The following is a 25,254-nucleotide window of genomic DNA, read 5'->3' as shown; positions in this document are numbered from 1 at the left end:
GCTGCCCATCACAATGCGGGGAGTGCCATTTTGCCCAGTCAACAGTCAAGAATGGCTCAATCGCAGCGAGTTGAAAACGCGCGCGCCCAAACAACGCGCTCAACCAACGCAACCCAACATGGGCAGCGTGCGTTTGGCGCTTGCGGCTGATGAGTAAATCGCCGTGGTCACAGATATGCCCCAGGGTGTGTGTGTGTGGTGCGGTGCGGTGTTGAAAAAGAGGAATAAAAACAGAAAAGCAAATCTTGAGCAAGAAGCATTTCAACAGACTGCGAGGTGGTATGGGAAATGGCGTGCGAGAGTGTGGAACGTACAAAAAAAAACAAATGCCTCTTGAGGTGAATGAAAACATGCTTTAGCGTTGGAGAGAGCAGCGTTAGAGGAAGAAGGGGCAGCAAGGAGTGGAAGAAATTGCGCTCTCTCTCACCGCGGCGGCGATGGTGGCGGTTAGGTTGAGCAAAGAGCAACGGAAAAGCAGCGCAACAGAGTAAAGGAGCGGCGGCGGCGCATCGTTTCGTGAGAAATGCTTGAGAAAAACACTCGCCCGACACAATGTTGAGGTGGAGGAGAAAGCAACCACCGAGGGGAGGGGGGGGGAGGGTAGTGGTACCGAGTGCGTTGTTGCGGAAAGAAATGGTCGGTAGGAGGAGGGTTTTGGGTTGCTGTTGTTGTTGTTGGGAATTTCGCGCTCGCGCAAGCGCACCACGCGTTTGCGCACTCCTCTCCAACGGGCGGAAAAGCTAGCAGCTGGCCAACATTGTCCGTCGGGCAGAAGTTCGCCAGCATCGGTCGTGCAGTGCAGACCAGACCAGACCAGACGGACCGAACGGTGTCCCCAGTGGGTTTTCCCAGCGCGGTACTGAGTGCTTGTTAGTTGTCCTCTAGCGATCATCGGCGATCACATCAGATTGAGATTGATTGGAGCGACAGTGGCAGCAGCAGCAGCACGAGAGGCCCATCCAATTTTGAGAAAGGCTTTCCCAGAGGCACCCACAGTAAGAGGCGAAGAGAGCGAGAGAGTGAACACCCGCAAACAAAAGGAAGGGGAGTCACTGGATAAAGCGAGCCCAAAAGTACCTCAAAAGAGACCGAGAGTGAGCGAGCTCAGGTGAAAAGTGCGTCCAGCTCGTTCACCATCAGTCATCGTTCGAAGGCGTGTGGAGTCGCATGATCGCAGCCCGTGCCTTGATCATTACGTTCACCATCGGTTACGGTTGACCAGCGAGCTTTTTAGTGTCCGCGGAAAGTGTGTCTACCGACGCTCTCGTACCAGACAACTCAACTCGACACTTCCTCGACTGGGTCGTGTCGTGTCTGCCAAGCGCAGGGTTACAGTCGCGACCGCGTGTGAGTAGGAAGTGGTGGTGCTATCTGCTGTGGTCGTGCACGTGTCCAAACGCGCAACATACACACACCCGGCCGGCTAGTGGTTCGAGAGGTCACACTCGATATAAGCCCATAACGGTGAACACAGACGGGAGGTTCGTTCGTGCACTTGAACGAGACATAAACCACCCAAAAGGACATATAAACACTTGCGAACGATTGCATCTCGCCGCGTACCCTTTTATCGCAAAGCGCGCGCGCGCGTGTGTGTGTGAGTCGGTTTTAGATTGAAAGCACTTCCGGCACCATAAAGCGTGTGCGAATTGTAGAGAGAGAGAGAGAGACAGAGATCGTGCAAAAACACTTTTTTTCCATCGCCGGTAGTCATCCAAGGTGGTCGACTTGGCATCCGTCAGCGAACCGCGCCGTAGTAGTTGTAGCGAGGGCAGTTCCACTGCTCCACCAGACGACGAACGTACAGTGCCGCCCAGTGGCGAAGGAATCGCCAGCAGTGACACCAGCAGTGTTGTGTGTGGTGAGTTGGTGCGTGAACAAAACGCCTGCCAGGAAGCACAGGATCAGCAGCAGCAGCAGCAGCAGCAGCAGCAGGAAGAAGGTGCCTTACTCGATCGAATCCACAAGATGACGGACGTAGCACACGAACTTGGCGCACTTCGATTGATCGTGGTAAGTAGGAAAAGTGTGTCTGTGTGTGTCTCAAAGTGCAAGTGTTGCTAACCGACCAAGCAGGCGACCATCCGGGGAGTATTCCGTCCATGATGGTTTTCTCGCCTGCCAAAACTCGCCGCCACGCTGGCTGGGTGCATAATTTCCCTTTACTCGAGTGCGCAAATCGGGGTTAACAATTTGCGGCCAATTAATGACTCTCTCTGTGGCTGTATGTGTGTATGTGTTTGTATGTTTGGTCAGCTTCAAATTGTTTGGTAAACAGTCGGTGAAATCAGATCGTAGACGGCGAGAAGGGGGTACTGGCCTGGGGTACCGGCTTGTTTCTTTTTGCAGCAAAAGACGAGCAGAGACGCCGACACATTGCCGGTCGAAATTCTTTCTCCAGCTCATTAGTTCAAACCGCGCGCGCGCGCCACCTCACTCTGCAGTGCTTCCTGTCGATGGGTGTTTTGTTTTTCTTGCACTCCACGACAGATAAAGTGTACTTTCGGACACTGCGGGCAAGGTTAGGTGTGGAGCTCGGAGTGAAAAACACACAAACCACCCGTGCCACATTCCTCGATATCCGTGCGGCACAAAATATTTTGGGTGCAGATGATTGGCGCATGGAACTGGCACGGCTTTTGGCTCTATCTCTCTCTCCCTCTGTCTCTCGATCTTTGAAGTCATCCAGTAGGTCAGAGCACATCCTCCCTGCAGCTCTTTATGGCTTCAAAGCGGGCCTGCTAATTACGGCTGCCCAAAAAACCGGCCCGAAGCCGAAGCCAACGGAAGCCCGCGAGATAGATTGGCAATAATTAGGCCTCAATAGGTAGAGGAGAGAGAAGCTTTATTGAACCTGGGCAATTGAGTAAATTGTGTTTGGGTGTGTTTATTAGCGCAGGCGCAAGCACTATAACCTCGTTTCTATCCATCCAGCAACAGGGCTGCTGCCCCACAGCTATTGATCATTACGCAATCATGCGATTTAGTCGGGGGAGTGAGTCTTTGGGAACTAACCTTTCAGTGTATTAATATCTGCTTGGATGCCTCCTGGGTGGCTTGTGGCTTCCCTTTTGGTGGAGGGTTCAATTACAGTGTCTTACTATTAGTGAAGAATGTTCATTAGCGAGTGACTCAACTTACACTCAACACACACTGTGTCCAGCTCACCGTACGATCAGAGACATTGTTTATTAAGAAAATCCCTCACAGATTGACTCATCTACCTTCTGCCAGGTGAGGTGCGATGCCATCACGTTCACCATCATTTAACACCCCACACCCCATAGGAGATATAAAAAAGACACACCATAAACCATGAAATAGGTCGTTCGGTAATGGTGGTGCATTACACACGGACCCACACACAAGCACCTGCAGCAAACTATTTTTACGCTCGCTTTTCTTTGCTGCCATCTTTGGCTTTTGGAGGGTTGAAATGTATATATCTATATGATCTTCGACACCATCTACGTACTTTGGAGTTGCCGACACACGACGCCCGACGGCGTGTGTGTGTGTGGTTCTCGAGCGTGACGATGACCCATATTAGCCAGTTGAGGGGGGGTTACATGCCCACCTGGAAAGTGTGGAAAAGTGGTGCTGGCGAGTGCAGTATTACTTACCTAAGATTAGCAACTGTACCGGCTGCGTCTTTAAAAGCGCCAAACCAAAAGCGTATCCACAAGAACTGCTGACGCTCGCAGCGATTGACGTTCCTCTACCACGTTCGAAGAAGGAGTCACTCTGTCAGTCACGGTTCGGTGTGACGGATTGAACAGCTCTCTCCTGACAGCGAGAGATTGGCAGACAGGCGAAAGGAAGCTATTTTCATTTGCTTTTGGAGGGTGCTTTTGTCCAATTTGCAAATTATTTACAATGTCATATCTGCTGCTGCTGCTCTCGGGAGACAAACAAATATAGACACACAGCCGGCATCTGAGACATCTCCGCTAGGGTGACCTTCACGGGAGAGAGCTTGATGATGGAATCCAGCCGTCGTCGTCTTGATTTGGTCGTTGCGCTGCACTGTGACCTTTTCGCCGCTGTCGTTGGCTGTGTACCAGGATGTCCGCACGTCGGATTCTGGTGCCCTTCTGGGCACGATCGTGATCGTGAAGCGCGATCATTGATCCCTCACACCGCACACAAGCGCGCACAATTTTCGTACGCCGATGCGCAGCAGATCGTTCGGAGATCATCGAAGCACCGATCGAGTAAGGGCGGCGTAGGGTTCGATGGTATTTCAGTGCTAACCCCGCCGGTACCTTAAACAGACGCTACGAGTGGTTGTTTTGGTTGCGCTGCAAGCTTCCCGTTTTCTTCCCGTGCAATACGCGTGCCCTATCAATCTTCCGATCATTCAACCAATGGCTACCACTAGAAGAAGAAGTTCCGTCACTATCCGGCTGTCCGAAACGCCCGTAAGTGTGGTTGGTGTTGTGCTGGCCAGCATCAGCACCGGTCTTTAGGTGTGTGTGTGTGTGTGTGTGTGCTGTTACTACCTTTCTTCTCATCCCCATCGCCCGTCCGGCTGATGTTCACTCAATTAGAGTGGCCAATTAACGTGCGTGCTAAAATACGCTCCTCGAAAAAAGATTCTAAGCCAGTAAAAGGAAACAAAACGTAAAAGGTTTCCCACAATCAACCCACCACATCGGCGGGCATCAGCTGAAGCGCGCGCGCCAGACCAGAGACTCGAATTAAAACATCTTCCCAAATTCTGCGAATCGAGTTTTTTCTGCGGGCCAACAACTGGCCTGGGGGACGCATGCGAGAGAGAGAGAGAGAGCTGTGCGCTGTTGGAATGCGCCAGAAATAAACCTCATTTCCCGTGGCTCGTGATAAAAGTGTGGCATCCCAAAGTTTTCACGTTTTTCCGCGTGTCGGTTGCTAGGTGACGACGGTTCGCGCGCGTATGTGTGTTTAGTTTCATTTTTTTTTTGTCTTCAAACGCGCGTGCGAGTCACCGAATTTCCGCCTCATTTCACAATCTCCGTCTAGCAGGGACGGAGGGCGCCTCCCGTCTGACTTCCTATGGGAATGGGAGATATTTGATATCGCGGAGATGTAGATGGCGACAGGTGGTCGTTTGGCGTCATCGCGATCGTCGCGATCTTTGACGCCACGTGTACTGCACAAGTGAGGAGTCGGGGAGGGTTTAATGATTGATTTTCGTCACCGTACGTCACCGTACAGGGGCGGTCGATTCTCGATCAAGTTTACGCTCGGATTGGGAAATCTCGTGCAGAAGAGGAAGAAATCAACCCCCGCTACTGTGCAAAAGGGAGAATCTCACGACGACGGCTCACGACGGCAGATTTTGGCATACGATCGCGCATTCCATTGAGGTTATGAATAAGGTTCGAATACGATTGCTATTTTTACCCCATGCCTTAGCAGTGCCGGTACACATTCACACAGAACATCACACCACCGTGCACCGTGGTGGTGTTGGTGCACTGCTCTGTGGCGCAAAACCAACCCAAACGAGCAAGGGCTTCGAACTTGTACTTGAACTTTTCCGAATTGCGATCGTTTGCGGGAAGGATGTTTTGGCCCAGCACCGGTGTGAGTGTGTGTGTGAGTGTGTGTGTGTGTGTGGACAGATTTATCTTGCACCATTAATTAGAACTGCTGCTCCGTGGCGAATGGGGGCTACAAGTTCAAGGGACCAGCGCATGACAGACGACGAGCGCGCGCGCGAGGGCGCCGTGTTACTGCTGGACGCGAATGATTGATTTTTCCTGTTTTTCGTGAAAGGTTTGTCTTTGTGTTACATAAGAACGGGACTCGAAAATGTGTCTTAGAATGAGAAAACAAAAAAAAAGGAAAAGAAAAAACACTGACCGTGTACGAGATTGGCAATGAAAAAACCCCCCTGATGATGAACCATTGGGACGGTGGGGAGGAGGGACCTGTTGGACCTGTTTATTTATAGGCGACGGCGACCACAGCCCCGAAAGCAAGAAGGAAATGGTCAACATACTTCGACGAGATGTTGTTTCTAAACATGCAAAAGCATAATTAATTTTCCTTGCGTTTGGCGTATGTGACGGTGGCGGTCCGAATGTCAAGGACATGGTTTGGAGTCAACATGGTTAGACGCGGTTTCGAAAACTCCCCTCAAACAAAAAAGGGTCAAAAAGGTTAAGCAAACATGGTTGAAACAAAAACTCGATCGTCAATATTTAGTGGATCTGTTCAAGTGTGTGCAAGGGAAGGGAAAACAGGCCTTATTATGCGTCCATAATCAGTGCGTGTAGAAAGAGAGTGGAGAGACAAGAGCTGCTTGCATAATGGACACAACTGACCGCGTGTGTGTACTAAAAGCGGGAGCTTTCTCGCTCATCGATCGCGAAGGGGCCAATTATCAGCCAGAGGGGGAGGGCTTTGATTGACGGAAGCAGCAGCACCAACAACGCTGATAACATAATGCACCACCCATTTCCGCATTATGCGCTGGCTGGCTGGCTGACTGACTGTTGTTGATTGCAGCTCGATGTCGTTTTAGTGCTTTTCGGGTGGGTTTAATTTGGTTTTGTTGCGTTGCGTTGCGTTAGTACGGCGCTACAAGATCGGGTGCAAGATCGAGCAATGAAGCGTAGTGATCGTTGAAGCTGTTGCTCTCTCTCTCTCTCTCTAGGAGCTCTTTCGAGGGAGCAAAAAATACATAAAAATACGTATAATCAGCATTGCATACGTAACGTAATTGAATGCTCCGTTTTCTCCCCCTTTTTTTACTTTGCTTCTTCTTACAATTTCCCCTTTTTATTATTAAAAGCCCTCAGGCAAAGTCAGCAGTACACACTCACTCTTGTTTTCGTAACGCAGAGGAAGCGACGAGGGCGCTTGCTTTCTTTTGACCACCGTTTTTTTTTTCGGTACATTATCAATATTAATGTTCATTTATCATCAAACAAACAAACTTGCCAGTTCGAACCAAAACACACAGCAACAAAAAAAATGCCGCGACGTTGACGTGAAAGCGAACGGAAAACAGTTTTCTATTTTTCGGACGCTGTGCTTTTTTGCTGTCGCTTATCGTGGATGTGTGGAGGATAAAAAAAAAGGAGGCCCAACACCCTTAATGAAACAGATGCAAACAGTTGCGCCGGTGTGGACGGTGCCCATCTCTCACAATTACCGCCAAGCGCCGTTAAAAAGGTTATCACTTCCGTGTTTATTTTAACAAATGAAATACGTTTTGCGGGACTTTCCGACTCGGGCCTTGTTGCTGCCATTTTTGGCGGGGGCCAAGCCGCCAGCAAGCCATTTCTTTTGGTGAAAATTGGCTGTCATTTTGTGTGCCAGCGAGCAAGCCAAAAAAAAAAAAGACGGGTGAAAGTTTGTGGCGGCACCCGTTCAATTAGGCGCACCCGCGCGGCAACAGGTTGTGGTGTGCGTACTAATTTCCAAACACACGTTCCAGGCAAATTCCCAACCATTTTTCCTATTCAGTTTGTTGTGCACACAAGTGCAGCAAATGTTCAACTATTCTAGAACACAACGGCTTTTAACTCACCGCTGTGTTTCCTTTGTATGAGCCTCCCGCTTACGGTTTAGCAGGCCAGCAAACAAGCCTTGGCTCGTGTACTAGTGGCAGCAAACAACCATCCTCGCCTTAGAATTCGAGTTCGAGTCACGCGATCGAAAACCACCTGCAGCTGCACTTTGTTGCCGCGGACATGTGTTTGCCATTTGCCGTCGAGTGGCACTTCAGGTCAGCTCAATCCACCACAACACCGCACTCTAGGTGTTATGTCCAATTAAGGTGCAAAGTGCTGGCCCCCCCACGCTGCAGTGGCAGACCATTTCCGGTTTTTTGTGTGAGCGCTCTGTGGGTTGGGAATGGGCCGCAAGCTGATAAGATATCGACCGAGAGAAAAAAGGCACCATCTAACAATCAAGACTGCGCGATAATTTATCACACTCCGGACCGGAGAAGGATGATGGTTCGGACGAAATTTCTCTCCCTTGGCGCCGCAACAAAGGAAATCCACTGAAAAGCAAAGCAAAAACACAACTCCTCCCGTTGGCTGCAACATTTGACTTTCCGCCTGCCCCCCCCCCCTAGCAGGTCTTGGTTCGGTGTCTTGCGTTCTCCGCGAAAGCGAAAGGCAAAATTTGCAAACAGTCAGCGGCCACGGCGGCAGTTGATTAGATTAATTAAGGAACAGCGGGAAAGGCAATACAATAAACCCTCCTATTGGCAGCTGAAGGGGAAGGGGGCACGGTGCTTTCTACAAAGGCCGTGGCACCCATCTGTTCACGCCACGGGTTTTTCAGTTTGGAGCGATCATCATCGCTGGGTGTAGTGGGGTGAAAGCGAACGAGACACCACGTGTGTGTGTGTGTGTGTGTATCGATCATCTTTTCTTATTTGGTATGTGCTAATCGAATCATTAAGCTTCTCAATGAGAAGCCACTCCGGTACGGCCAGCCGGGCAGCCTCCCATGGGAGCCCAAATGACCCACAATCGAAAGTGATGGGAAGGGCCGTTCGGTGCGGTACTTTGCCGCTTTCCAGGCTTGAAGTTCTCTGAAGGCGCCGAGGTACCGTAAAGCTCTGCCCATAACATACAGTACTTCTCAATTGGATTCCGCTCCGAGCGCTTGAGTGCTGCAGCGCCATCATGATGATCATGATGAATGGGCACGAAATAACACTCACCGGGTAGAGCAACACACACACGCGCGTGTGGTCTGCCGTTGCGAATACGAAGAAGCCTAACGATTGGGCCTGCCCATGTGTGTGTGTGTCCAAATTAAGCATTATTCTTGCTGCTGGCACATTGCTATTAGTTCTATCGTTAAGCCCAACGCCTGTGTGGTTAGTTGTTTTGTTTCCCATAGGCTTCTACTTTATCGGCTCCCACTTTCCTATCAACGCAGCAGCTCGTATAGGCCCCCGTTGTGTGTGCACGAAAACGAAATCGAAAGTGTTCAACTCACGTTGAGGCCCTCAATCATCAAAATGATGCCCCCCCCCCCCTTCTGCGGTGGCGGGGAGGAGTGTAGCAAAGGCGATCGTAGGCGAGATCGCAGCAAAGAGTGGATTTTTCTTTCCACACTTTCCCCCACGCCACACTGTGGCTGTGGGTAAAGGTACGATACCAGATGGGATGGAAAACGAAAAATTGTAAAACAGCTGGGCCCTTGGCGCATTAGAGACACACATTACACTCATCAACACTCATGGCTGTCTGGGAAAATGGGCCCCTTTTTTTCTTGCTGTCGGCGCCACACATCAAACGCTTTTGATATGTGTGAATGCTGCAAAAAAAAAGGCAGTCCGCTGAGAGTGAAACGCTCCACCAAGTAGATCACTTTCGATGTGTTACGCTGTTAGAGGTGTAACGGGAGCGATAGGATGATATCAGCACTCACTGTCACTGGGCGTACACTGGCGTGTCGTCATAGCCTACTAGTGATCAAGGGTTTATGAGAAACACGCCGATCGGTTCCCATGGCTTCAAAGCAAAGTGTTTACCGCTATGAAGTTGCCATGCCTGCTTAGTGGCATAATAAATGGAGCATTATCTTCTTGCGTTCACTTTCACCGCAAGATGACACCCTCCATTTGATTGCGTAAAACAGTCTCAATGCAGCTTCGTACCCATTCTTGTGCTTGTGGAAATTTGGAGCACACTGGTTTTCCAGCAGAAAGCGATCGTGATGATGAGGCACCACAGCTGTACGGGTCAAGCGAAACGTGCCTGCACGCAGGCTTTTTGCCCCTTAGCAATGCCCCACTTCCGGTTGCCTCGGCGGTTTGCCATTGCGGCAAATATTTGCAGCCCCATCCGTTCGACTGACCCCGAAACGGCAACCGATCAATAAAAACCGCCCGCACCGGCCCTAGAACGATCAGTGTGCGGCGCTCCGATCAGTCGAGCGGTACAGAGTTCTCTTCTTCCGATTGTGGCCCTCCGCGTTGAAGAAGTTATTGCAATAACAACAACAAAAAGCCCTTTAAAACGCAAAGCACAGCCGTTGAGTTTCTACTTAGACCTGTGCGTGGGTTCTACCTAGAAGCGCGCAACGTTCAGTGTGTGCAAATTGTCCTGGCAAAATGGGCGGAATTGTATCGCGCGTGTTCCGCGGTGCTCCGGAGCATTCCAGCTGTCAAAAGTGTCAGCGTAGCTGCTGCATCTGTCTCGACACGGGGCTGGAGCTGACGCAGCGCCGGCTGTTGCGGCTGGAGGAACGGGAACGGCGGCGCAGCCGGGCCGGGAGCATCGCAAGCCGCCGGTTTCTGAGCGACGTGGAGCTGGAGGAGGAGGAGGAGGAGGAGCTGGAAGAAGTGCTGCCGAGAACGCGTCCTGCCTCGCGCCGCTCTCAACGCAGACCGGCCGCGCAACGGCCCAGACGCCCGGCACAGCCCGAACCGGAGGAAGAAGAACCGGCCGAGGAGGAAGAGGAGCAACCGGCACCACAGCCAAGACAGCGACCGCGCGCACGGACCACCACGGTACGTCGTCCGGCCCCGGCACGCCGTCCCAGACGGGCCCAACCGCAGCAGGAAGTGGAGCCGGAGGAGGAAGAGGAGGAGGAGGAGGAGCCAGAACCGGCGCCAGCACCACGTCCTGCTCGGGCACCACAGCGTGCTCAGCAGCCACGCCAGCGTGCACAGCCACGTCGTGCCCAACGCCAACCGGAACCTGAAGAAGAGCCCGAAGAGGAGGACAACGGCGAGGAGGAGGAGGAAGAACAGCAGCAGCCGCCACGACGAGCGCGTCCGCAGGCACCACAGCAGGCTCCAAGACGCCAGCAACCGGCAGTCCGCCGTCGTAACAATCCACCAGCACAAGAAGAACCAGAAGAGGAGGAAGATCCCGCTCCGGAGGAGGAGCAGGCACCAGCACGCCGTCGTCAGCGTACCCAGCGAACCCGTACCCAGCAGCAGCGTCGTCGTACGCAACGGCCTGCAGAAGAGGACCTGAGCACGGGCACGGAAGAGCTGGAAGAGCTGGAAGAGGAGTTGGGCCGTGAGGCAAGATTGCGTCGTCTCGAGCGTCGTCTGCTGCTCGAGGAGGACCACCTCCGAGGGCGTATGTTGCGCGAGGATGAGCTCCGTCGGCAGCGATCGTGCCGCCGGCGGCATCAGCAGCAGCAGAAGCAACAGTACCAGCTGTCACTCGATCGTCGCCAGCAGCGTGAACCCGAACCGGAAGTGGTGCGTGGCCCGAACGTGCGCCGTCTGGTCGCTTGTTACGAGCTGAAGCGTAGCGACATCAGCGAAACCGACGCCCAGTCCCTTCAGAATCTGTTCACCCAAGTGGATGACCATCCGATGCGCCACTGCACCGGTGCCCGTTCGCCCGATCGTTGCTGTACTAACACGCTCGTTCCTATCTGAATGTCTGACCGCAGTTTTGCTAACCACGTCCACTAATAGCTATCTTCTCTCCTTTGTACCTTTCCAGGACTCTCCACTGTCGTCGAAGGTGGCCCTATTTAACCAGACTGCCCAGAGCCACCGGGAATCGCAACTCTCCAATCCGTTCTCCGATGCACAGGCGTCACGCGGCATGGCCAGGCTACAGATCAGCAAGGAGGAGTATGGCAAGTAAGTAAAGCAATGGCAAGGACGAGAGTGGGCGAGAGCTAGCGCAACCGTTCGACCATCAACCTCGACATTGTTATTTTACCGTGGCAAACACGCACACCCCCTCAGCCAGTCTCAGGCCACTAATCAACTATGCTAACCTTACGCCCAATGTTTGGAGTTCCGTGCGGGGTGAAAGTGGTGCATCAAGTTCTCGCCGGTCCATCGATTCGGTGGACCTCCCTGTAAAGTAACGTTACACGTCTGTCCGTGTTTGTTTTTAGCTTCGAGCCCGATCTCCCGATCGTGGCGTGATGTAACCTTTGTGAGAAAAGAGCCTAACGCGTCCTTCTATTTGCATAAAGGCAATTACACATTGTATGTCTTCCTTCTGAGTGCTGTGTGTGGCGATCGCTCGCACCGCCTTCCTTCTGCCTTCGCGATCGGACAATAAAAAACGAATGCCTTCGGTTTTGTTATGCGCATTTAACGCTTCGCTGCTTCTCGGAGGGGAGGTGTACAGCAACAGCAGTAGCAGCAGCAGTAGCAGCAACTTGCTGGAGGTGGACGGAGTTTTCGTATCGAACACGGATGCGCATGATCTAATGATCAAGTGGCACCCATCATACAGTCGCATTTCTTTCATTCGCACGAGAACTGCTAAACTAGTCACTAAAGGAGGAGCGCGGCCTGTTATTAGCTTCATGTACTTCCCTGTTCCCGGGCGATCTCCCTGTCTCTTCCGGGTGTGCAACTGCTCAAACGCCTATCGTGATACAAATATGTAACCGAGTGTGTAATCCAATGCACGACATTCAAAAACCCCAATCGAAAAAGCTCAATAAAAATGTCTATTAACCGTAGTATGTAAGTGATCGCACCGCTAAACAACTGGTCTTTGTCATCTTAGTATCTTAGTCGATCATGAAAGGCGTTAATTTGAAATCCGAACTATTTCCCTTTTCCTCCACCAGACCCAAGGCGGGCAGCTTAACTGAGTACCGAGGCAAGAAGGCCAACATCCAGGTGTACCAGGAAATGCTCGAACTCTGCCAGGTGATCGACGTGGACGGCAAGCCCGTGTCGAAGAAGAACCCCGACATCAAGATGATCTACTTCGGCGAACTGTTTAATGTACGTATCTCGTCTTTCGGATGACACTTTTGTTGGCCTCCAGTTCCAATGATCGTTTCGTTTCTTTTTTCCTCCTCCTCCTCCTGCTTCTTCCTCAGATTTACACACACATTAACGATAAGCTGGTGGGACTGTTGCTGCGCGCCCGCAAGCACGACCTCATCCAGTTCGAGGGCGAATGTCTGTTCCAGCGGCGCGACGATCACGTGCCGGTGTACCTTACCAAACCGGTCGCCCAGATCCGGGACATTCTCGTCGGCAAGCAGACGGAAATTCGGCGCAGTTTAAGTCCCAACCCGCAGCCTACCAACATGTTACCTTAGGAATGCTAGAACCTAGTAGCAGTAAGCGCGTGTCGTCAAGTCGTCAGCTCTCGTCGTCAGCCGCCACCACCACCACCACCACCACCATCTACTTCTGCTGTGAAGGTGGGGATCCATCGGAGCAACGGATTGTGTCCTCTCTCGTCAGCCGGAATGAATGGCGCTGTGTGTGAGTGTGTGTGTGTAGTGTGTAAAAGGATGTAGTGTGTGGGAATCAGTTGTCTGTGCAAATCAAGGAGGACATGAGAGAGGATATATTACTACGGCCGAGGATAGTGATACTGCCGCACGCGACACGATCGTGATGGGATCAGCTGTTGTCCCATTGCCAAACTCATATGCCACAATTTGATCTGTATATTTTTGGGTAGCGTATAGAGTGAAAGTGAGAGAGAGAAAGGGAGAGAGAGGAGCTATGTTAGTCGTTAGTGGTAGTCGTCGGTTCTGATGTGACTATTGTATTTCCACTGTTGTGTCGTCGTCGTCTTTGTAGCTGTTAAGTGATCGTCCTCCTCACAGACTTGGTGTGAGCGATGGAGAGAACAGGTTTTGGGAAGGGTGCGGTGTAAAAAGATCACCGCAGCTCCCTTGTAGTTCCGTTTTTGTTCCGTTTTGGATCGGATATTATGATTTTTGTCTGTGTGTGTCTGTGTCGTTTTTCGGGTCGTGCGCATTCGTTCGACTGATTCCAGGGATGTATACCAAATACAATAGAATGTGGTTAGCAGCAACCGAGGTTAGAGCGCAGGAAGGGGCAGAAAGCTGCATAGCTGTAATGTTAGCGAACCAAATTAGCGAAGTAGTAGCATTAAGTGCGCAAAGTGTAAGCTATACTAGTACCAGCACCAAATTCTCCAAACTCGATCTTTCGATCTTGCATCTCGGCCGTTAGGTTTAGACCACCAACACTTTAGTGTCCCTTTCAAGGCTTGGCGTTTTTTTGTTTGTGTTTCCATGCAATATCTCTCACATAGTTGTATCTTTATCTGCTTGCCTTCCTTTTTCGCAATGATTTGTTTCGTCTTTCTCCAAACTTTCCCATTTACCCGAAAAGCTTTCGAATCCGCTTGTCAGTAGTGACAGTATTAAGCTAGTTGTAAGGTTATCTCATCATCACGACCACCTCTCGTGCCGTCGGGCCCTTCGGAAAAGCATCAATGCTACAGCTCCACAAGTGCGGTGGTAGTGTGCAATAGTTAGTAGATCGTGTAGGTTGGGCCTCTCGCTACTGTACGGAAGATGATATGTTGATACAGCCAACATTTGCAAGAAAATAATAAAGAAAACGGAAACTGAATCGCTTGCTGTGAGTGTGTGTATGTTTTTCTATGCAGGGAAAATTGAATGAAAGAAACGATAAAAAGCGGGTGTGTGTTTTATTGTGTAAGTTTCCGGTGCAATGGAAATCGTTTAGATATGGGCACCAATCACGCAAACGAAGATGAAAGCCAAAAAGCAAAATGAAGATGTACGCATTGGTTCTCAGGGGAGGCTGAAACGGCACAACAAAAGCAACATAATACACGCTTAATCGACTTAAGCTTCAACAAATGCACGAGAGCATGCATACAATTGGGGATGCAGTGTTAGGTTAGGATCGGACCCCGGACAATGGGTTTTTTTTTCTTAAGAATGAATATTATTGGGGTTTTAGGAGAGGAGAAGCGCAGTATACACGGTGGGGCAATTTCCATGATAAAGAAATGGGAATGGTATTTAAGATCTATTCACAAATTGCTATTATCGATAAAATGTTCCTAAACCGTTGCCGAAAAGAAGAATCACATAATAACAGCTGAATAATAAGCTATAGCTTGATGAGACAGCAAATCAAATTATTTTCAATTTTGCAGCCGCTCTCGTTAACTCTCCCATCGAGGGCCATTGTCCAGATGAACTAATAACTGTCATTTTGAATCGCACAGTTATCAAATCACACCAATACAATGGTCGGTCATTTTATTTGGAAAATGAATCAATTTTTCGATTTTGTTAAGCAAATTAAAAATATAAAAATGCCAAAAACTATTTCTTCCTTCGAATATTACGTTTCTTTCTTTAATTTCTTCTCAAATTAGTTTCTCAAACGTTCGATGCCCGCAGGAGCGCCCACCGTGTGCCAGATACTGTTATAGCTGTCAGCGTGATTGTCAAACAAAACGAGAAAAACACCGATTCCAGCAACGCCGCGAAAAAAGTGTGTGTCGCGAATTTTGTTCAATTTATTTGCTTTTTCTGCTACTTTCTGCCACCTGGCCGCACCCGCGCGCAACCATGGCGGACGAAGGGAACGAGGACAGCTGGTTGTACGGCAATTCGGGGCAGGATGGGCTGGCGAGCGACTCGGCCGCAACTGCCGACGCTGATCCGGCTGCGAGCGGCAAAAACAACAACGCGCTGTGGGACGAACAGGAAGACTCGCAAACCGCAACCGGAGACGCCGGCGGCCTCGATGCGGATGGCAAACGGCGCGGTTCAAACGATCTCGGCAGTGGAGCACCGGACGGCGCGAATGGACACTCGACGCGGGAGCAGCAGTGCGACGACAATGCGATGGATTCGAGCGATCTGCGTCAGCCGGACGGGGCGGAACTGGACGAGGGACAGGACGATTCGCACCTGATGGATGACGATCGCACGGAAAGTGTGCTGCGGGAGGAAGAAAGAGCGTCGAAGCGCGATGAAGCGGAAAAGGGTGAGGGTGGTGAGATAGCTGGCGATGGCGAGAAGGCGGGAGAGAAGAGCAAAGCGGATGCGGCCGATGGAAAGGATAAGGCGGACGAGGGCGCGAAGGATAAGGGCGGCTTGAGCGACATGGAAAGCGATATCGACAGTGACGAGGATGACGACATTAACGTCGTGATTGGAGACATCAAGTCGGGTCCGAGCTACAACATCATTAAACAGCGCGGCCCGATCATGCCCAACCAGCAGGCTGCCAATGCGGCCGGTGTGACGGACAAAACGAAGCAACCGGCTGGGAAGTTTAGCATGGAAGAGTTTGAGAGCGTGGGCATGATCAATGGCGTGCCGGCGCACGAGTTCAGCATCGATTCGCTAGACGAGAAGCCGTGGCGCAAGCCGGGTGCCGACATTACGGACTACTTCAACTACGGCTTCAACGAGGAAACGTGGCGATCGTACTGCGAGCGGCAGAAGCGCATGCGACAGCACGAGAGCGGCGTCGGCATGGCGGGACTGACGATAAACAACCCACAGGCGGCACCGCCCATGGGCATGATGCGTGACATGCGACGGTCGGGCGGTCCGATGGGCGGTGGCCCGATGGGAGGTCCGCGCAAGATGAACGGCCCGATCGAGGTGATCGGTGGCGGGCCCGGCGGACCGATGGGCGGTGGCGGCCCCATGGGTGGCGGAGGCGACCGGGGCGACAGAAGACAGCGCGACGACGGTATGGGAATGTCGAGCCAGCCGAAGGAGAACGTCATTCAGGTGATGACGGCCGATCGGCGGGAGTACAGCCGGACGGTGGTTGGAAACAAGTACGATCCACCGATGGGTGGTGGGCCGCCCGGGTTCGGTGGCGGACCGCCGGACTTTTACCACCAGGAACCGGATTACGGCGACTACTACGATCCGATGCAGGAATCGCAGTGGGGCAACGACAATGGCAATTGGCAACCGTCCGGCATTAAAACGCTCACACCCTTGCCGCCGATGATGCACCCGAACATGGGTGGCATGGGTGGCCAGCAGCAGCACATGGACATGATGGGTGGCGGCGGCGGTGGTGGTGGTGGAGGTGGTGGCGGCGGCGGCGGCGGCGGCGAGCGGATGGTAATGCCACCGCCCCAGCAGATGCAGCAGGGCATGGGCGGTGGTCCGGGTATGGGCCAGGGTGGCGGTGGCCGGCTGCACCCGCCCGGCATGGGTCCGGGCGGACCGCGCGGTGGTGACATGCGCAATCCCAACGATCGCAAGCGTGGCGATCCGCGCGAACGCGACCGTGATCGAGAACCGCCGCGCAGAGATCGGGAACGGGATCGTGGACGGGATCGGGATCGTGAGCACGAGCGGGACCGTGACCGGGATCGCGAGCGAAAGGAACGTGAAAGGGCGGGCGATCATCGATCCGAACGGGAGTCTGGACTCGTCCCGCCAAAGGAAGAGATGGTGGTGGATCCAATTCTTGGGCCCGTAGCTGTGGTTCCGCCTGGACCACCGCAGACGGCCGGTTCCTCATCGTCCTCATCGCGCGACGACAAAGACAAACGTTCCGCCAAACCGGATCGTCACAAGGAACGCAGCAGGTAGGTGTAAAAGAAGCCGCTTCATGTCGTTTGTTTGGAAATCTAATTTTATGCTCTCGCTTTCTGCAGCCACCGTGAACGATCCCGCAGCCGCGAACGATCCAAATCGAGACGGTCCGACCGGAGCAGGGAGCGGGAGCAGCGAGAGCGACACAGTCGCGATAAGAAAAAGTCCCACCGGAAGGACAAAGAGGACGGAGAATGAGCGGCACCGAGCGGGTGACGGCGGCGGCGGCGACGGTGTTCGTCATTGGAGGACACAAAAGTAATGGAATTTAGCATTGTAAGCAGTGGCTCGCTGCGAAGGCGGGCTGAGATAGGGCAAGATTCGTATTCGGTTCGAGGAAGACAGGCAAACTCTTTAAGCATATACATCGGTACGTTAGATGTAAGATGGATGTATCGTACAATTGTGTAGATAAAATACAAATCAGCGCAAAACGTGGATATCGTGTGGGATAAAGTACCTAATGGTGTGTATAGGCGAGTAGAGGAGCAGAGGGATGGAATGAACTAATATGCATGCGATATTCGTAGCAGGACGTATGGGAGCATTGTGTGATGGGAGCTGTGCCACAATGGTATCCCGATCTTGTTCAGGACGTTGTGTTGCCATAGTCCGAGGATGCTCGATCTGAATCCATCCTTGTCTTCATCCGATGGAATGACTGATAGAGATCTGCTACTCGGGTGCGGGTACTGCTGGATTATTGGTCACAAATGAAGCTACGGGGGGTATTTGTTTGTCCACTTTTGGCAACACGAAACGCCACGACAGCAAATGCATCCGACAATCTATTCATTCATCAATATAAATGTATTTTAATTGTAAAAATCATCGCAGTATCGTGCAGAAAAATTGAAAAAACGACGATCACGCACGTTGCGAGTCCGAAATTGCGCCTCTTTTAACGGTCCGCGTGAAAAGTTTCAGCAGAAGTTTAAATACTCATCTCACACTGAAATCTTTCCCCATGCGCTGGGGTAGCTGTAAACGGAGTCGAAAGATCCACCTGACAACGGGTTTCCCTCGCAGCGACTCGCACTCACACACATACAGCACGCCGTGTAGGCAAGGGAAAACAAAAACAAAACTCACCTCTTCTTCATCTTCCTACTCTCGCTTTCTTCAACGTCCCCTCCCTTCCGCCTCTACACTTCTACACGCTTGCAGAAGTCACACAACACAAAGAAAAGTCAAGACGCGCGATGTCGCAATTGGTGCAGCGCACGGCCAGCAGCCCCACAGTATGCCCCGACGTGCCCTTCTGGTCGTGGTAGTTTTCTTGTTTCCGTTGAGTGCGGGGACCACGGAAATCCGCGGAAAGCTGACTGATGGGGAAAAAGGCACCCCAGCCATTCAGAGCGTCATAAACAGTGTGTGCAAACTGCGGCACCAGCTTGGTAGCGATCGGGGTCGGAGGTGTGTCGACGCGTAGTGTGTAGTGTGTGGCTGTGTGTGACACAGGAAAATAGAATCCCTTCGGGCAGACTCCAGATTGGTGGTAGAGTGCGCGCGGTCCTTCACGGGGCAACGAAACAGCGAGTCACGGGTGACGACGACGACGCGGTACACAGCGAACGCGGCACAGAAGAGCAACAGTGATCATTCTGGTTTCGTCTTCGGCAGCGGCAAGGCACTCGACTCTTCCTCCAGCAGCAGTAGCTGAAGCTGAGCGAAGCAAACGAAACTTTGGGATAAACAATTCGGCGTCGTACAGTTGGTAGACTTTCTGCGACAGCCTACTTCGACGGACCCACACAGTAGTGTAGTCGGAAAGGTGGCCTAAGTGTGTGTGTGTGTGTGTTTGCAGTGGTAGTATGCAAGTGTGTGAGCACATAAGGAAGTGATTTACGAAGCCCTTCTCATCCTAGCAAGGGAGCCGTGGGAAGCAGTGTGTGAGTGTGTGTTCATAGTAATTATCCAGTAGCGCAAGTAGAGTTGCTAGCGGACTGCCAAACTACTACAGTACAAAGCCAAAACACGGTGATAGGATCCCGGGTCTACCTCTACAGTACAGCGCAGCGGCACATCACAGCCATAAACACGAACACAGCAGCCACAGGATGAGCAACGAACTGTCCTGCAAGGGAAGCCCCACATCCAGTGCGAGCGTCCGCGCCAGCCTCGTGACGGACGAGAGCCACTTCAGCCTGGCCAGCCTCAACTCTTCCGTCAGCCAGGACGAGTTCTTCCGGTGCCGCGATCACTCCGATGTGGTGCTGAAACGAATGCAAGGTACGGTCACACACACTCATTGATATCCATTTCGAAACCTGTCCGCACGTTGCCGCCACCCCCTTGTGCACGCTTCACCCTAGGTCAACGCACGATCGGTCCATAGTCCCCCACAGCAGTCGCCGCCGACTCGATCACCGCGGCACAGGTTCAAGGTCTCTTCTCCCAGGTCTCTTGCCGGAGTCGAGTCGCAGCCCCCGAGCAAGTTTCTTACCGCGTAACCATATCGGGAGAGGCGTGCTTGGGTACTGTTTTCTTATGCTTCTTCGAACAAGGAAGTGTTACACGGCGCGAACCGCCCGCTCGGTTGCGCACAATTGCTTGCCGTGTTGAGTCACACCATCGAAGGGGAGGGGGGGGGGGGGGTTTGTGGGTTATAAAACTATATTGCTGGAAAAGAGGACATGTTTTTTTTTTGGTGAGCACACCTTTTGATAACGGAGCATTTTTGGGGTTTCTGTTGGTACCGTGTTTTGGGCCTTTTGCGCGCAGTCAGGCGGCACACGAGCTCGGTGCGTTAACGGCCATAAATCAATGCGTGACATAATTCAAAATTTTCACAATATTGCTCCTTTTTTGTTGCAAAAACTTAAAACTTATCAACCTATCAATTAAAATACAAAAAAAAAATACCGTCTCTTTGTGCGAGAAGAACATCAATTCCATATATTAATTGATTTATAAGCAAACAGAAAGCTTTGTTTCTTTTGTATCCGGGCAGCCACCCTATTAGACAAAGAAACGTTTATCCAAACCGTCCCACATGAATTTTCTATGGGGACAGTGACACGCGAACAGGGACAGGGTCTTGCTCTTCAGGAAGTGCAAATGTCATAAACAAGCTCCTCGCCATTCTTCCCTTCACCAAAATGATGGACGGAGGACAGATTTTTCCTGGAAACATAAACCATCCCAACGTGACACGCACTTGCAAGACCGCGCACAATCCTTTGTATAGAACAGGCGGCCGCGGCTTCAATTTTCTATCCCTGCTAAAACCATGTGTCATCATCATCTGCCGTTTTGCGGTCGTTTTTTGTCTTTTCCGGATCAGAACTTGAAGGGTAGGGAAATTCTAATTACTAATTATACCGCGCGTTGTCCTCCGGGGGTCGCCGTGTCATTCGCCTCCCCGTCCGTCGTCAGCCACATGCAGCATGTTCTGTTTCGCTGTTTCGTTCGCCGCCAGGTTTTCTTTCTCCTGCCGAGTCTCGATTTATTAATTCCCATTTTCTGGTGCCGGTTCTATTTACAGACTACCTCCAGAGCGAGAAGCTTTGTGACGTGGTGCTGATCGCTGGTGTCGACGGTCGACGGTAAGTGTTTGCGTGTGTGTGGGGTGCAACAGCACAGCGTCAACCCCAGCTTCCAGACACAGATGGAAGGCGGCAGCAACGCACGAATCAATCGCAGTATGCCGCGCGTTAAACGGACACGGAACAACAAAGCAAACGATCTTAACCTTTCCCAACCATTTGGTGTCTCAATGAGGATTGTTTTTCTTTTCTTTTTTTTTTTTTGCGCGCGCGCTGCTGTTTATAAACATTCACCGTCCGAGCGACTTGCGGGAGGCGGAAAATGCGCCACACCACGCCCAGACACAACGTAACGGAGGCGCATTGGGGGTGCTGTTGCTGCTGTTGTTACGAACGCGAAGTAGACGCGAAGACGCAAGAAAGATGAGCGCGCTTTCCGTTGGTTCCGCGTCAAATGCACGCGCAAATGTAAACGTTTGTCCCCTCACACTCCTGCGCATCACGAGACAACGAGCTAAATTAAATTAATTTACTAGGGCAGGGGGGGGGGGGGAGAGATGGGATTTGCTCCCGTCGGCTCCTCGGTCGCGTAATAAATGATGAGTAAATCGGGCGCGCCTCGGCTTCTCGAGTGCATTTTTCACGTCCTCTCGGGACAGTTATCGTGTCTATTGGCGGCCCATGCACTTGACCTCACCACCGGTCGGACGACGATGCCGTTGGACACCGTAAACGAGCTCGATTCATTCATAATAATTTGATTACAAGCCCATTTAACATTGCATCTCTGCTGTCCGTTGCATTATTTATCGCTGACAACGGTTGACATCAAGGGATAAACATTTTATAACGCGCAATGCTTTGCCTTCCCTCCCTTCTAATTTCGCTTTATCCACCACTTCCCTGTAGAATACCCGCACACCGGCTGGTGCTGTCGGCCTCGTCCGCCTACTTCAGCGCCATGTTTACGGGCCAGCTGCGCGAAAGCCAGCAGGAAGAGATCACGCTCCAGGAGGTGTCGGGCGATGCGCTCAACTCGCTCATCCAGTACTGCTACACCGGCGCGATCGAGATCCGGGAGGACACGGTCGAGACGCTGCTGGCCACGGCGTGCCTTCTGCAGCTCAGCACGATCGTCGGCGCCTGCTGCAACTTCCTAGCCCGTCAATTACATCCGTCCAACTGTCTCGGGTTTTCGCTGTTTGCCGAGCAGCAGGGCTGCACGGCGCTGCTGAAGCTGGCGACCGCCTACACCTGCCAGCACTTCCAGCAGGTGTGGAAAAACCAGGAGTTCTTCATGCTGGACGCCGCCCAGCTCGCCAACCTGCTGCGCAGCGACGACCTGAACGTGCCGAACGAGCAGGAAGTGTTTCACGCGCTGATGGCCTGGATCCAGTACGACGCGGAGGGCCGCAAGCGCCACATCCCGGAGCTGTTGGCACTGATCAAGCTGCCGCTGTTGCAACCTTCGGTGAGAGAGAGAGAAAGAGAGTTTGTTTCGTTTCGGCGACGTCCACTTAATGATCATTTCTTTCCCCCGTTGCTTTCCTTTTTGCAGTTCATAGTGGATCACGTGGAAGCACTGTGTGGTGGTGCGAACGAGTGCCAGCAGCTCGTGATGGAAGCGTTCAAGTGGCATCTGATCCCGGGCCGCCGGTCGCTCATTTCCACCTCGCGGACGCGGCCGCGCAAGTCCACCATGGGCCGGCTGTTGGCGGTGGGCGGTATGGACGGGCACAAGGGTGCGATCAGCATCGAAAGTTACGATCCGCGGCTGGACAAGTGGACGCTGCTGAAGAATATGCCGACCCGGCGGCTCCAGTTCGGGGTGGCGGTGCTGGAGGACAAGCTGATCATTGTCGGTGGCCGGGATGGGCTGAAGACGCTCAACACGGTGGACAGTTTCGACCTGAACACGATGTGCTGGAGCACGCTGGTGCCACCGATGGGTACGCCCAGGCATGGGCTCGGAGTGGCATTCCTCGAGGGGCCGCTGTACGCGGTCGGTGGTCACGATGGGTGGAGCTATCTGAACACGGTCGAGCGGTGGGATCCTTCGGCGCGCACGTGGAGCTACGTTGCGCCAATGTCGGCCATGCGCTCGACCGCTGGCGTGGCGGTACTGGGTGGCCGATTGTACGTGATCGGCGGCCGGGATGGTAGCGTGTGTCACCGGACGGTGGAGTGTTACGATCCGCACACCAACAAGTGGACGTTGCGGGCGCCCATGAACCAGCGGCGCGGTTGCGTTGGCGTTGGCGTACTGAACGGGTTCCTGTACGCGCTCGGTGGGCACGATTGTCCGCCCAGCAATCCGGCCGTCTGCCGAACGGACACCGTGGAGCGTTATGATCCGACCACGGATACGTGGACGCTGGTGAGTATCACTCAATGAACATACACACACACACAGAACGGACGGAAGAATTAACCGGTGAATGTGTTGCAGATTGCATCGCTTAGCGTCGGCAGGGACGCGATCGGTGTCAGCGTGCTGGGCGACTGGTTGGTTGCCCTCGGCGGGTACGATGGCATCCAATACCTGAAGATCGTCGAGCAGTACGACGCGGAAACGAACGAGTGGACCCCGATCGCCCCGGTCAACTACAGCCGGGCCGGCGCTTGCGTCGTTGCGATACCGAACAGCTTCTCCAATCCGGCCTCGACGACCGGTGGCGTGGCGCTGCCCTCCACCAGTGCCGCCAATCCTTCCTCGCCGAGCAATGCCATCGCTGCGTCCTCGTCGTCTTCCGCGGTGAATGTTCCGGTCGCCAACAACAGCACCACGGTTTAGTACCATCTTCCCATTTACTCACACTCTTTACTGCCCCGCCAGTGTGCGTGTGTGTGTGCGTGTGTTGCTTTTGGGGTAGTGCAGCACCAAAGCAAACAAGCGTGATTATTATCAGCCGAAGCTAACCCCTTCTGCCCCCTCCCAGCATGATTCAGCTGCTTATTACTGCCCGTGTTTTTTTTTCGTACTGCTTCTCCGGTGCGCCCCCTTTGCGGGACTGGTTGCAGCGAACTTTCCCCAATCATTGCATTCCGACCCAGTAATGACGCATTCCGCTTAACCCTTAGAGTATGTTTGCATGAGCAAAAGCTTATCTGCGTGTGTGTGCTGTGTGTTATCATAATACGTTTAAGGTGTGTGATTCTAGGACAGCCCTTCCTCCCAATTCCCAATTCTCCGAAGAGTGTACGTGCGCCCATCGATGTACGAACGGGTTCGAATAATGCATTTCTGTGTTTTTTCTTCTTCTTTTTTGTTTCATTTCATTTCCTTCTTTTTTATGTCTGGTTCTTCCAATAATCATTGTTTGTGTGCGTGTGTGTCTGTTCAAACACATCCAAATTCATCCAAAACAAAAAAAAACTATCAGGGATGGCGCGGAAGTACCAGTGCCAGCAATTATTACTACCGCAGACATTTCCGCATTTGTGATTACTATGTGTAAAAGGGGGACGAGACAACGAAGAAAGGAAGGAAGGAAAGGAGGGAGGCATTTAAAAATAAAAGAAGAGATTTCATATGTACTAAACAACAACTAAAAATGAGGAAAGGATTTCCGGATTTCGGAAGAAAAGACATGTAAAGGACGCGAGAGGGAGAAAGAGAGAAAAGCACATAGAGAAAAGCGGTCGAATGAGAATGGAAAGGTGACCAAGTGAAGGTCTTATACAGGCACACTAGACTTATTAGAACCATGGAACCGACTTCCAGCCCTTGCCAAAGGGGGAATGATTCGGATAAGGAAGTCAAAAAAAGCACTGCTTAAGCATCTATCTATTCTGCACGCAAACGTTTGACGAAACTGTGATTTTAGTTTTGTTTTTTTTTTTTTGGTTTTAAGAGACAGTGTGTTTCTTTTGCTCCCACAAAAATCAAAACGGACTTTTTGAAATTGTATGAAAGTGAACTGATGATAAAAAGAGGAAAAAAAAAGAACTGCCCCATACTCACGCACCTGAAGAAGCCTTCTAGCACAGTAGTCCTTGGTTTGCCTTTGCGAGCCGGATTGCGAATATGGATGCCAAAGAGAGACGTCGTCGTGTGATCATCTTCGTCCCCACAGCTTAGCAGAAACCCACCACCATCCCCCGGCCACAGTGAGTGATTTAGATATCTTTTGTTTGCTAGCTAGCTACAATGTTTCTGTACTACAAAACACACGCGCCAACAACGCCAGCATTGCCGGCGAGTTCTGGCGTTTTGGTGCGCTATTCTTTTGATATGGTAGTAGAGATAGGGAAAACATTATTTTTCGTACCATTTTTCATTGCTCTACAACGGAATCAAAAGAGGAAAACATACATACAACAATTAATAGAATGTAAAGCTATAAGGTAACACAGATGCAGATATAATAAACTGAGACACTTTCACAGTGTATACAATTTTGTGAAAAAAAAAGAGTTTTAAAATACTTAACTACCTAACGCTTACCCTAAATCCGAATTTTGGTGTTTCTTTTTCTCAATA

General features: G+C 51.9%; 3 protein-coding genes across 8 annotated transcripts; all 3 read left to right on the top strand.

Moving 5' to 3' along the window:
- Positions 1 to 769: 769 nt before the first annotated feature.
- LOC121591161 (actin-binding Rho-activating protein) lies at positions 770 to 14,302 on the top strand. 4 transcript variants are annotated; one of them, XM_041911589.1, is made up of 4 exons: positions 770 to 2,013; positions 11,427 to 11,569; positions 12,523 to 12,682; positions 12,781 to 14,302. In XM_041911589.1, the coding sequence occupies exons 1-4, from the start codon at positions 1,969 to 1,971 to the stop codon at positions 13,003 to 13,005; spliced, it is 573 nt and encodes a 190-aa protein (XP_041767523.1). In that variant the 5' UTR covers positions 770 to 1,968; the 3' UTR covers positions 13,006 to 14,302. The 4 variants fall into 4 exon arrangements, with proteins under 4 accessions (XP_041767523.1, XP_041767521.1, XP_041767520.1 ...); XM_041911587.1 differs by lacking the exon at positions 770 to 2,013 and adding an exon at positions 4,236 to 4,421; XM_041911588.1 differs by lacking the exon at positions 770 to 2,013 and adding an exon at positions 11,264 to 11,333.
- An 862-nt stretch (positions 14,303 to 15,164) lies between these two features.
- Positions 15,165 to 17,723, top strand: LOC121589841 (pre-mRNA 3'-end-processing factor FIP1). Its single transcript, XM_041909027.1, has 2 exons — positions 15,165 to 17,276; positions 17,346 to 17,723. The coding sequence occupies exons 1-2, from the start codon at positions 15,280 to 15,282 to the stop codon at positions 17,479 to 17,481; spliced, it is 2,133 nt and encodes a 710-aa protein (XP_041764961.1). The 5' UTR covers positions 15,165 to 15,279; the 3' UTR covers positions 17,482 to 17,723.
- A 566-nt stretch (positions 17,724 to 18,289) lies between these two features.
- On the top strand, positions 18,290 to 25,089 carry LOC121590947 (kelch-like protein 5). 3 transcript variants are annotated; one of them, XM_041911154.1, is made up of 6 exons: positions 18,290 to 19,515; positions 20,771 to 20,831; positions 21,681 to 22,242; positions 22,330 to 23,148; positions 23,221 to 23,559; positions 24,155 to 25,089. In XM_041911154.1, the coding sequence occupies exons 1-6, from the start codon at positions 19,344 to 19,346 to the stop codon at positions 24,227 to 24,229; spliced, it is 2,028 nt and encodes a 675-aa protein (XP_041767088.1). In that variant the 5' UTR covers positions 18,290 to 19,343; the 3' UTR covers positions 24,230 to 25,089. The 3 variants fall into 3 exon arrangements, with proteins under 3 accessions (XP_041767088.1, XP_041767089.1, XP_041767090.1); XM_041911156.1 differs by having other exon boundaries at positions 19,476 to 19,515; positions 20,771 to 21,239; XM_041911155.1 differs by having other exon boundaries at positions 18,291 to 19,515; positions 23,221 to 25,089.
- The last annotated feature ends 165 nt before the right edge of the window (positions 25,090 to 25,254 follow it).

This window comes from Anopheles merus, chromosome 2R, assembly GCF_017562075.2.
Source record: "Anopheles merus strain MAF chromosome 2R, AmerM5.1, whole genome shotgun sequence".
NCBI classification, from domain to species: Eukaryota; Metazoa; Arthropoda; class Insecta; order Diptera; family Culicidae; genus Anopheles; species Anopheles merus.
This window is presented reverse-complemented; position numbering and strand designations above follow the sequence as displayed.